A 13,529-nucleotide genomic window follows, 5' to 3' on the forward strand; every position below is an offset into this window, starting at 1 on the left:
CGGGTCCTTTTCAGAATGGCAGGCAGTGACTAGTGGGGTACCGCAAGGCTCAGTGCTGGGACCCCAGCTATTTACAATATATATTAATGATTTGGACGAGGGAAATGAATGCAACATCTCCAAGTTTGCGGATGACACGAAGCTGGGGGGCAGTGTTAGCTGTGAGGAGGATGCTAGGAGGCTGCAAGGTGACTTGGATAGGCTGGGTGAGTGGTCAAATGCATGGCAGATGCAGTATAATGTGGATAAATGTGAGGTTATCCACTTTGGTGGCAAAAACAGGAAAGTTGACTATTATCTGAATGGTGGCCGATTAGGAAAAGGGGAGATGCAATGAGACCTGGGTGTCATGGTACACCAGTCATTGAAAGTAGGCATGCAGGTGCAGCAGGCAGTGAAGAAAGCGAATGGTATGTTAGCATTCATAGCAAAAGGATTTGAGTATAGGAGCAGGGAGGTTCTACTGCAGTTGTACAGGGTCTTGGTGAGACCACACCTATTGCGTACAGTTTTGGTCTCCTAATCTGAGGAAAGACATTCTTGCCATAGAGGGAGTACAGAGAAGGTTCACCAGACTGATTCCTGGGATGTCAGGACTTTCATATGAAGAAAGACTGGATTGTACTCGCTAGAATTCGGCTTGTACTCGCTAGAATTTAGAAGATTCAGCGGGGATCGTATAGAAAATTACAAAATTCTTAAGGGGTTGGACAGGCTAGATGCAGGAAGATTGTTCCCGATGTTGAGGAAGTCCAGAACAAGGGGTCACAGTTTAAGGATAAGGGAAATCTTTTAGGACCGAGATGAGAAAAACATTTTTCACACAGAGAGTGGTGAATCTCTGGAATTATCTGCCTCAGAAGGTAGTTGAGGCCAGTTCATTGGCTATATTTAAGAGGGAGTTAGATGTGGCCCTTGTGGCTAAAGGGATCAGGGGGATGAAGAGAAGGCAGGTACAGGATACTGAGTTGGATGATCAGCCATGATCATATTAAATGGCGGTGCAGGCTCGAAGGGCCGAATGGACTACTCCTGCACCTATTTTCTATGTTTCTATGAACCTGGGTCTCTGGTGCTGCAAGCACTGTAAGGGAGCAACTCTACCGTTGTGCCATCTTGCTGCCCAAGGTCTTGAACCAAGGTTCTTCACCAAGGTCTTGTACAATTATAACATAACGTTCTAATGTCTATACAATACCTTGACTGATGAGGCCAATGCACCGAGCCTTCTTGGCAACCTATATACTGATGACGCGATTTGCAAGAACTAAGTATCTGTGCTCCTACAATTTCTCTGCTCTATACCTCTCCCCAGAGCCCGACCATTCACTGTTAACGTCCTGCCTTGGGTTGACTTCCCAAAATACAACACCTTTTATTTATCTGCAAAATCTGCATTAGCCACTCCTTAGCCCACTTACATAACTGATGAAAATCCTATTAATTTCTGTTAACCATCTTTATGTCATCAAGTCATACAGCGTGGATACTGCCCCCTCCACAATAACTGCTTGATAGGTTTTTGATTCAGATTACCAGCATATTTTTTTAAGAAAGAACTGCAGATGCTTGAAAAATCGATGGTAGACAAAAAATGCAGGGAGTTACAGAGACCATTCCCTCCGTAACTCCCTGGTCAATTCGTCCCTTCCTACCCAAATCACCCCCTTCCCGGGTACTTTCTCTAGCAACCGCAGGAAATGCTACACTTGTCGCTTTACCTCCCCCCTTAGAGTCCATCCAAGGACCCATTCAGTCTTTCCAGGTGAGGCAGAGATTCACCTGTACCTCCTCCAACCTCATCCACTGCATCCGCTGTTCCAGGTGTCAACTTCTCTACATCGGTGACACCAAGTGCAGGCTCGGCGATCGTTTCGTCCAAAACCTCAGCTCAGTTCGTACTAACCAACCTGATCTCCCGGTTGCTCAGCACTTCAACTCCCCTCCCATTCCCAATCTGACCTTTCTGCCCTGGGCCTCCTCCATTATCAGAGTGAGGCCCAGCGCAAATTGGAGGAACAGCAACACATATTTCGCTTAGGTAGTTTAAGCGATATGAACCCCAGCGGTATGAACATTGACTTCTCTAATTTTAGATAGCCCTTGCTTTCTCCCTCTTTCCCCTACCCCTTCCCAGTTCCCCCACAAAGCCTACTGTCTCGCCTCTTCCTTTCTTTTCCAGAAATCAGTCTGAAGAAGGGTCTTGACCTGAAACATCGCCTATTCCTTCTTTCCATAGATGCTGCCTCACCCGCTGAGTTTCTCCAGCATTTTTGTCTACCTAGCATTTTTTTTTCGCCATTCTTTTCCTCTTTCTACAACTGCTGCCTGACCTGCTGACCATGATCAGCATGTTTTGTTTTTCGTTCAGATTTCTATCAAAAGCAGTCACTTCATTTTCCATTTACTTGCCATCAGTTCTGTCTACAGCTCAAAAGACCCTTCCCTTTCGTCTGTTGCTACTCAGTATTGTCATTCATGTTACTTATCTTCTGTGTTCTGGATGAGTAGATAAATACTCTAATATAACCATTGTGGTCATTTTTCTCTTGTCACTACCTGTATTATTTATGTACAGCTTGACGGTATTCATGTCTGGTATGATTTGGCTGAATCCATGCAAAACAAAACTTCACAGTTATCTCCATACATGTGACAGTAATAAATCAATATTTATTAAATAACTTATTTAAAAGTGTGTTTTAGTACTCATCAGGTCAGGCCACATTTGTGAACTGAATGTATATGCAGGCTCTCCAGCACCTTGTGCCCATATGTTTTAGACGGTCAGAGCTACAGCAGGTTGAAGAATCAGACTGGAGGTCGGCTGGAGCAAAGCAACATGTTCAAATCCAGAACGATTCCACATTCAATATAGTTTTTATTGCATAGGTAGTCCCGAGGTTACGAAGGGTCTGTTCCTGCGAACACTTTGTAGCCCAAATGTTTCATAAGCCAGAAATTAATAAAAATCAGTCTGTGGGAAAGGATTGCAGCAACAGCTGCAATGGGAAGAGCAGCTGCCAGCAGGCCTCGCTGGCTCAGTGAGCGAGCGAGTGAGTGAGTCTGCTCAGCACTGCCCGGCTCCACCCAGCACCTGATTGTTGCAGAGTGCTCGTATGTCCATATGTCTGCCGTTCATAACCCACAGAGGCTCTGTAACAATATTCCTTTCTTCCTTACTTACTTTAGTGTAGTTACACACTGGAGATGCTTTCTGTCAAAATAACTCTGTTTCGTAAGTCATTTACAATGAATTAAGTATTTTGATGACTTTTGAATGAAGGATTCTTTATCACGTTAGACTTTACATTCTGAACACTCATGAAGTTCACAACTCCTGCCATCACTACCCAACAGGGGAAGCATTTTCTGTATTGTTTCTCAAAATTGTCTCGTATCTTTAAACAGACCTAGTAGAATTCTCTGTCCTTACCTACTTCCTTAATGCGCATATCCCCTTGTAGACCTCCCAATTTCTAATCATTGCCTTGAATAGAAAGTATTAGCTATAAGGAGAGGTTGGACAAATTTGGATTGTTTTCTCTGGAGCGTTGGAGGCCGAGGAAGACCGAACTGAAGTTTATAAAATGACAAGAGGCACAGAGAGGGTAGACAGCAGAACCTTTTTCCCAGAATAGAAATGTCAAATACTGGAGGGTATCAGTTTAAGGTCAGAAGGGGAAAGATTAATGGATATGTGTGGGGCAAGTTTTTTTACACAGAGAGTGATGGGTGCCTGGAATGCGCTGCTAGGGGTGGCAGTGGAAGCAAGTGTGAGCACAATGTTTGAAAGGAATTTAGACAGACATATGAACAGACAGGGAATTGAGAGACACAGTTCACAAGCAGGCAAGATGTGCAGTTTAAATTGGCATCATGTTTGGCATAGATATCATGGCCAACAATCCTTTACTGTACTTTCAGAAAGCCTTCCACTAAATATATAATATCTCTCATTATCCAAAGTTCCCAAACCTTGCCAAGCTTATATTTAATCCTCACAGGAACATGCTGGTCCTGAACTCTAACCAGCTGGCCTTTCAAAGATTCCCTTGTGTCAGATGTGGATTTATTCTCAAACAACTGCTCCCAATCTACTTTCTTCAGTTCCTGCCAAACAACGTTGTACAGTGTCCTGCATAATGTTTGGGACAAAGACCCATCATTTATTTATTTGCCTCTGTACTCCACAATTTGAGATTTGGAATAGAAAAAATGACATGTGGTTAAAGTGCACATTGTCAGATTTTAATAAAGGCCATTTTTATACATTTTGGTTTCACCATGTGGAAATTACAGAGTGTTAATACATAGTCCCTCCCCCCATTTCAGGGCACCATAATGTTTGGGACACAGCAATGTAATGTAAATGAAAGTAGTCATGTTTAGTATTTTGTTGCATATCCTTCGCATGGAATGACTGCTTGCAGTCTGCGATTCATGGACATCACCAGTTGCTGGGTGTCTTCTCTGGTGATGCTCTGCCAGGCCTGTATTGCAGCCATCTTTAGCTTATGCTTGTTTTGGGGGATAGTCCACTTCAATTTTCTCTTCAGCATATAAAAGGCATGCTCAATTGGGTTCAGATCAGGTGATTGACTTGGCCACTCAAGAATTGACCATTTATTTAGCTTTGAAAAACTCCTTTGTTGCTTTAGCAGTACATTTGGGATCATTGTCTTGTTGTAAAATGAACTACCTGCCAATGAGTTTTGAAGCATTTGGTTGAACTTGAGCAGATAGAAAGTGTCTATACACTTCAGAATTCATTATGCTACTACCATCAGCAGTTGTATCATCAATGAAGATAAGTGAGCCAGTACCTTCAGCAGCCATACATGCCCAAGCCATAACACCCCCACCACCGTGTTTCACAGATGAGGTGGTATGCTTTGGATCTTGGGCAGTTCCTTCTCTCCTCCATACTTTGCTCTTGCCATCACTCTGATATAAGTTAATCTTCGTCTCATCTGTCCACAAGACCATTTTCCAGAACTGCGGTTGCTCTTGGCAAACTGTAACCTGGCCATCCTAATTTTGCAGCTAACCAGTGGTTTGCATCTTGCAGTGTAGCCTCTGTATTTCTGTTCATGAAGTCTTCTGAGGACAGTGGTCATTGGCAAATCCACACCTGACTCCTGAAGAGTGTTTCTGATCTGTCGGACAGGTGTTTGGGGATTTTTCTTTATTATAGAGAGAATTCTTCTGTCATCAGCTGTGGGGGTCTTCCTTGGCCTGCCAATCCGTTTACGATTAGTAAGCTCACCAGTGCTCTCTTTCTTAATGATGTTCCAAACAGTTGATTTTGGTAAACCTAAGGTTTAACAGTTTTATTCTTGTTTCTCAGTCTCTGACTTTCATTGGCACAACGTTGGTCCTCATGTTGATAAACAGCAAAAAAAGTTTCCAAAGGTGATAGAAAGACTGGAGGAAAGACTAGGTGCTGAGAGCCCTCTTATATCTGCATGAAGGAGGCAATTAAACACAACTGAGCAATTACAAACGCCTGTGAAGCCATGTGTCCCAAACATTATGGTGCCCTGAAATGGGGGGGGGACATGTATAAACACAGCTGTAATTTCTACATGGTGAAACCAAAATGTATAAAAATGGCCTTTAATAAAATCTAATATGCACTTTAACCACGTGATTTTTTCTATTACAAATCTCATATTGTGGAGTACAGAGGCAAATAAATAAATGATGGGTCTTTGTCCCAAACATTATGGAGGGCGTTGTAAATAGCCTTCCCCCAATTTAGCACCTTCACCCAAGTACCAGTCTTATCTTTATCCACAGCTATCTTACAGAATCATGACTACAGGATAATCCCAAAGTATTGATCTCACCTTCCTTATTTTAGTTCCACCCTAAAGGCCTCGCAGGATAAGTCCTCCATGGAGTGCAGCTGTGGCATACTCTCAGTAATGCCATTCTCCTTCCTCTTTTACATCTCTCTCTGTCACATTTAACGTCACGTTGTCAGTCCTGTCCTTTTCTCAACCAGGTATTTGTAATGGCTGCAACATCATAATTCTATGTACTAACCTCGACTCTACCCTCTTCCACCTTCTTGCTTGAAAATAAATACACACGAGACGATCATTTCCTCAACATTCCTTATCTTGGCCCTGCTGGTTTTTGCTGCTGGACTTTCTTCACTTAGCCTCTACCTTCCCCCCAAACACAACCTGTGGCTGACTCTGGTTCACACTCCCCATCACACTGGTTTAAACCCTCCTGATCCCAACAATGATCCCTGCACTACATCTCTGGTTACAAACATTCAGACCCCTCAACCACCACCCTCTGCCTCCTGCCACCAAGCCAATTTTGGATCCAGTTTGCCAACACACCTTGGATCCCATGTAAAGTGCTGGAGTAACTCAACAGGTCAGGCAGCATCTGTGGAGAAACAGGATACCATGCTGAACACAGTGGAGCAGCATATCATGCAGGACTTTGTGAATTCATGTGTATTATTTGAGCATGGAATAGTACAAAACAGGAACAGCCCACGACCCACAGGATCTGTGCCAAACGATGCCAAATTAAACTAATCTCCTCTACCTGGACGTGATCTATATCTCTCCTTTCCTTGGTTATCCATGAACCTATCTAAAAGCCTCTTAAACACCACTATCATATCTGCCTCCTCCACCACCACCCCTGGCGGGACACACCAGGCACTCACCACCCTCTGTGTAAAAGATCTGCTCCGCACATCTCCTTCAAACTTTGCCCCTCTGACCTTAAAGTTCTGCCGTCTAGTCTTTGACATTTCCTCCGAGGGAAATAGGTTCTGACTGTCTACCCTATCTGTGCCTCTCATCATTTTATATACTTCTATCAGGTCTCCCTTCACGCTCGGATGCTCCAGACAAAACAATCCAAGTTTTGTGAATCAACTTTATACCTTTACTACTGAGGAATTTAGTGTTTAGTTCCTTCAGCATGGATGCATATTCTGTCAGTCTAGGTAAATATAAAGCCTCAAAAAAATATTGTGATTGCTGTTAATTTGATTCGACTTCAACTGTTATACAGTGTTATTGTTTAATCCATTAGCTCAACTTCTTTGTGCTGTCTTCTGCTTAATTTGTCTTTCCATTTGTGGCTTTGCAGATGGTGAAAGCAATCCAGGTGCTGCGTATTCATCTATTGGAACTAGAGAAAGTTAACGACCTGTGCAAAGATTTCTGTAACCGTTACATTGCTTGTCTAAAAACTAAAATGAACAGTGAAAACCTGCTGAGCTCTGACCCTGGTGGACCTTATGCCTCTGTTCAAACTCAGGTAAGAAATGATGTCCCCTCTACAAATTGTCTGATTCCCAGGTTCAACCCACCATGAGTTCATTAACTGAAGGTCTCACGACTTATAAAAGTGAAAATGTGATAAATATAAAGCTGGGTCTTCAAGTATTGAATATCATATTCAATTTTAGAAACAAAGAAGTAATAAGTATAGACAAAGTGATGGAGTAACTCAGCGGGTCAGGCAGCATCTGTGGAGAACATGGATAGGTGACGTTTCACAGAGTGCTGGCGTAACTCAGCGGGTCAGGCAGCATCTCTGGAGAACATGGATAGGTGATGTTTTGTATCGGAACCCTTGCTCAGACTCCAGTTTAAACTTCATTTCTTCGGTATATCTCCAGTATACCTTCGGTATAAGTTCAAAAGATATACTGGAGTAGAATTAGGCCATTCGGCCCATCGAGTCTACTCTGCCATTCAATCATGGCTGATCATAAACCAGGATCTGCAGTTCCTTTCTACACACTTAATAATTAATGAGGATCTGGAAAAGGTTTTATATTAGGGAGATGTTTGTTTCTAAAACATTTCTAATTGGATCCCAAATTATGATTAAATGTTTATTCATTGGACTAATTTATATTTGTTTTTACCACTATCCCTTTGGGGACAGGGCTGTTAACTTATTTAATGAATTTGGACAGATTATTTTTGGACTGAGGGAAGGTGTGATATTTCCTAAAATGTGTTCTTCTCATTATGTATTAATAACTTGGATTTGGAAGCACAGGTAACAATTTAAAAATATTCAGACAATTCTACAATTCTAAAAATTAGAGCACATGGTATTGGGAGCAGGGTGTTGACATGGATAGAAAATTGGTTGGCAGACCAGAAGCAAAGAGTAGGAGTGAACGGGTCCTTTTCAGAATGACAGGCAGTGGCGAGTGAAGTGCCGCAAGGCTCGGTGTTGGGGCCGCAACTGTTTACCATATATATTAATGATTTGGAAAAGGGAATTAGGAGCAACACTAGCAAGTTTGCGGATGACACAAAGCCGGGTGGCAGTGTGAACTGTGAAGAGGATGTTAGGAGGTTGCAGGGTGAACTGGACAGGTTGAGTGAGTGGGCAGATGCATGGCAGATGCAGTATAATATAGATAAATGTGAGGTTATCCACTTTGGCGGCAAAAACAACGGGGCAGATTATTATCTCAATGGGGTTAAGTTAGGTAAGGGGGAGGTGCAGCGAGACCTGGGTGTCCTTGTTCACCAGTCACTGAAAGTTGGCGTGCAGGTACAGCAGGCAGTGAAGAAAGCTAATGGAATGTTGGCCTTCATAACAAGAGGATTTCAGTATAGGAGTAAAGAGGTTCTTCTGCAGTTGTTTGGGGCTCTGGTGAGACCACATCTGGAGTATTGTGTACAGTTTTGGTCTCCTAATTTGAGGAAGGACATCCTTGTGATTGAGGAAGTGCAGCGTAGGTTCACGAGATTGGTCCCTGGGATGGCGGGACTGTCATATGAGGAAAGATTGAAAAGACTAGGCTTGTATTCACTGGAGTTTAGAAGGATGAGGGGTAATCTTATAGAAACATATAAAATTCTAAAAGGACTGGACAAGCCAGATGCAGGAAAAATGTTCCCAATATTGGGCGAGTCCAGAACCAGGGGCCAGTCTTAGAATAAAGGGGAGGTCATTTAAGACTGAGGTGAGAAAAAACGTTTTCACCCAGAGAGTTGTGAATTTGTGGAATTCCCTGCCACAGAGGGCAGTGGAGGCCAAGTCACTGGATGGATTTAAGAGAGAGTTAGATAGAGCTCTAGGGGCTAGTGGAAACAAGGGGTATGGGGAGAAGGCAGGCACGGGTTATTGATAGGGGACGATCAGCCATGATCACAATGAATGGCGGTGCTGGCTCGAAGGGCCGAAGGGCCTCCTCCTGCACATATTTTATATGTTTCTAGACCACACAATGTTATGGCTACAGAAAATTTGTAAGTGTAAAGAGTGAAGAGGATAGCATTGGTCCACAAGGCCACACACAGGCCTGTGGAATGCAATGTCATATGGCAGATGAGGAGATACCTTCCGAGAAAAAGAGCAAAGTAAATCAATATAATGTAAAGATACGGGTTTAAAGGATGTGCCACAGAAAACTTTGTATGAACATAAATCAGTTGAGGTGACAGAACGGGTTATAACAGCACATGTTATCCTCGGTTTCATAAACAACATTAACTATCAAGTATAATGGTGCGGAGATTGTGATGAATCTATCAAGCACAGAAACAGGTCCTTTGTCATTGCCGAACATGATGCCAAATTAAACTAATCTCAAGTACAGGATCCACGATGATCTCAAACACAAGATCAGTCTCAACTGGTGTTTTGGATCCAAATCAGATGACTCAAAGGAAGGATGTAAAGGCCTTGGTGAGAGCGTAGAACAGGTATACAGGAATGATACAGCTCTTATAGATAGCAGAGTCAGGGGGTATGGGGAGAAGGCAGGAACAGGGTACTGATTGTGGATGATCAGCTATGATCACATTGAGTGGCGGTGCTGGCTGTAAGGGCCGAATGGCCATACTCCTGCACCTATTGTCTATTGATTCAGTGAATGTAACTTGCATTGGTGGAAAAGACTGAAAAGCTAATCATCTCATGACAGAGAATTGAATTGAATGGAATACTTTATTGTCACATGTGACAAGTCACAGTTAAATTTTTGCTTGCATATCCAAGGTATGCAAATACGTATATCTCTTCCTCTTCACTGATCTGGATCAGTGTCGACTAGTTTTATTCCGCTCTGATAAAGGGAGAATCAAACAATCAGATTCTTGAACAAACCCGTACAACCCTAATGTGTAGGAAGGAACTGCAGGTGCTTGTTTAAATCGAAGATAGACACAAAATGCTGGAGTAACTCAGCGGGACAGGCAGAATCTCTGGAGAGAAGGAATGGGTGATGTTTCGGGTCGAGTCTGAAGAAGGGTCTCCACCCGAAACGCCACCCATTCCTTCTCTCCAGAGATGCTGCCTGTCCCGCTGAGTTACTCCAGCCCTTTGAGTCTACGCACGACCCTAATCCTGCCTTGACAAGGGAACACTATGGTCCACCTCTTGCACTACCTTGGACTTATAATTTTTCTAATTGTGTACTTGTGTTTGTCTTCTTTATTTGCCAAGTCTTTCTTTTAGAAATTCTGTGTGTAATCTATGTATAATTTGTTTCTGTGTGTTTGGCTGAGTGTATGTGCCTGTGATGCTGCTGAAGCAAGACTTTCATTGTACCTGTACCTCATCATACTTGTGCATATGACAATAAACTCAACTTGAAACGTTTCCTGTAGTCTACCCTATCAACAACACTCATCATTTAAAAAAAAATCTTGGCCTTCCCGTCTGTCATAAGGTCATAAGGAATAGGAGTAGAATTAAGCCATTCGGTCCATCAAGTCTACTCCACCATTCAATCATGATCACCATGGATCTATCTCTTCCTCCTAACCCCATTCTCCTGCCTTCTCCCCATAACCTCTGTACTCAGGTGTCTCTCCCTGAGGAACTGAGGAACCTCAGACACCTCTCCTCATAACTGCTCCATCCCAGGCAAGATCCTGGTGACTCTCCTCTGCATCTTCTCTAGCACCATCACATCTTTCCTAGAGTGTGACAACCAGAACTGCATGCAGTACTCCAGCTAAGGTATGGCCAGTGCTTGTGCTCAATGTCCTGACTAATGAAGGCCTACATTCTCTATACTTAATCGGGATATCGACCTGTGCTGCCATCTTCGTGGAGCTTTGCACATACACACTCGGCTCCTCAGTATTCCCTAGGACCCTATCTTTCATGGTGTATGTCCAAGCCTCATTCATCACCCCACATGCTCAGGATTAATCTCCCTTTTCACCAACATATCATTATCACTTAGTAGCTTAAATGCCCCTGTCCCACTTAGGAAACCTGAACGGAAACCTCTGGAGACTTTGCGCCCCAACCAAGGTTTCCGTGCGGTTCCCGGAGGTTTTTGTCAGTCTCCATAATGGTCGAAAGTGGTTTCCGCTTCTTCTATGTTCCAGCGATTATTTCAAAAAATTCAAAACCGGCCGCGACTAAAAATAGGTTGCCGGAGGTTGCAGGTAGTGGAAGGTAAGATCTCCCACTACCTGCAACCTCTGGAAACCACCTTCAACTAGCATCGCAACCGGCTTTGACTAAAAAATTACCGATTTTTAAAACGGCAACCTATTTTTAGTCGCGGCCGGTTTTGAATTTTTTGAAATATTCTGTACATTGGAATTGCCATACAAGGTCATGAGGGAACCAGTCAAGATACCAGGTGTTCTATCTCTGTCCTTTATCTTGACTTATCACCACCAATGATTCAGCTAACCACAGAAGTGTTGTAGATGGCATTGGACTGTGTTTAGCCACAGTCATGGGTTTAACGAGAGAGGGTACACAGCCTTGAAGTGCCCCCGAGTTGATGGTCATTGAGGAGTGGATGTTGTTATTGATCCGCGCTGATTGAGTTCGGCTGATGAGGAAGTCAATGATCCAGTTGCAAGTGGAGGTACAAAATCCCAGGTTTTCGAGCTTAGTGATGTTTGGACGGGATGATAGTGTTGAACGCTGAGCTATGGTTGATGAACAGCAGTCAGACATGTGTCCCAGTTATCCTGAGCAGAGTGGAGTGGATAGCAAAAACCATTCCTACAGCTTCCTCTGGAATAAAGACTGGAAGCTGAGAGAAGGAGATTGAACAAACAGCCGTTAGTTTCTGGTCATTAAGGGGAGTGATGAGGGCAAGGCAGTGAAGTTGTCCATATGGAGTTTAGTAAGGCCCTTGACAAGGTCATGCATGGTTGGCTAGCCTGGAAGGTTAGATCACATGGAATCTAAGGTAAGCTAATTGAATTCAAAATTAGCTTGCAGGAAAAAGCAGTGTGGCGAGTAGCTTTTCTGATTGAGGCCTGTTAAACCAGGTCAAGACTCACACAGTAAATAGTAGAACTCTGGGGATTGATGCAGAATAGAGAGTTCCAGGGAATACAGGTGCATGGTTCCCTGCAAAGAGGTTCAGGTCAACAGGTGATAAAGAGAGCACATTTGACATGCTTGCCTTCATTGGGAAAGATACTGATTATAACATTTGGAACATCATGTTGCTGTACAAATTGTTGATGATACTGTACTTAGTGTACTGCATGCATTTCTGGAAGCCCAGCTACAGGTATGTCATTAAGTTAAAAACGGTGCAGAATTATGCCTGGATTAGAATCATAGAGTCATACAGCCTGGAAACAGGCTCTTCGACCCAACTTGCCCTCGCCGACCAACATGCCTGCGTTTGACCCATATCTTTCTAAACCTATCCTTTCCATGTACCTATCTTATCCCTCAGAATACCCTCTAGTAACTTTCTGACCACAGATGTTAGGCTCACTGGCCTGTAGTTTCCAGGCTTTTCCCTGCAACTCTTCTTGAAAAGAGGCACAACACATGCCACCCACCAGTCTTCTGGCATCTCACCTGTATTTAATGACCACTTGTAAATCTCAGCCAGGAATTTCCTCTCTAGCTTTCCACAGTGTCCTTGGATATATCTGATCAGGTCCTGGAGATGTGTCTACCTTCATACGCGTCAGGACCTTCAGCACCTCTTTGATCGTAATATTGACTGCTCTCAAAACACTTTCATTGACAGCCCCGAGTTCCCCAGTCCTCCTGTGTTTCTCCACGGTAAAAACAGAGGAGAAATACATGTTGAGGAACTTGCCCATTCTCCTGTGGCTCCACACAGGGTTAACCGCTTGGATTCCTGAGGAGTCCCACTCTCTAGTTACAGTTTTCCTTTCATGTACTTTTAAAGTCTGTCGGGATTATCCTTAATGTTATCTGCCAGAGTTGTGTTATCCTGTGCCCTTTTTGCCCTCCTGATTTCTATTTTTATGCTTACTCTTCAGTTCCCAAAACTCCTCCAGGGATACACGATCCCAGTTGCTTATACCTGCCCCATACCTCTTTCTTTCCTCTCTCTTCACTGCCTGCTGTTTCCTTGTACATCAGTCACTGAAAGTGAGCATGCAGGTACAGCAGGCAGTGAAGCAAACACATGGCATGTTGGCCTTCATAGCGAGAGGATTTGAGTATAGAAGCAAGGAGGTCCTACTGCAGTTGTGCAGGACCCTGGTGAGACTGCACCTGGAGTATTGTGTGCAGTTTAGGTCTCCTAGTTTGAGGAAGGACATTCT

The 13,529-nt window shown here is 43.5% G+C and overlaps 1 protein-coding gene across 3 annotated transcripts in view; it reads left to right on the forward strand.

The window, feature by feature from the left end:
• pknox1 (PBX/knotted 1 homeobox 1) overlaps positions 1–13,529 on the forward strand; it is a 72,178-nt gene that overhangs the window by 23,026 nt on the left and 35,623 nt on the right. For all 3 annotated transcript variants that reach the window (XM_033032319.1, XM_033032318.1, XM_033032317.1), the window contains one exon: positions 7,129–7,299. In XM_033032319.1, the coding sequence (XP_032888210.1) occupies positions 7,129–7,299 (171 nt within the window). The remainder of the gene's footprint in view (positions 1–7,128; positions 7,300–13,529) is intronic.

This window comes from Amblyraja radiata, chromosome 14, assembly GCF_010909765.2.
Source record: "Amblyraja radiata isolate CabotCenter1 chromosome 14, sAmbRad1.1.pri, whole genome shotgun sequence".
Lineage (NCBI taxonomy): Eukaryota > Metazoa > Chordata > Chondrichthyes > Rajiformes > Rajidae > Amblyraja > Amblyraja radiata.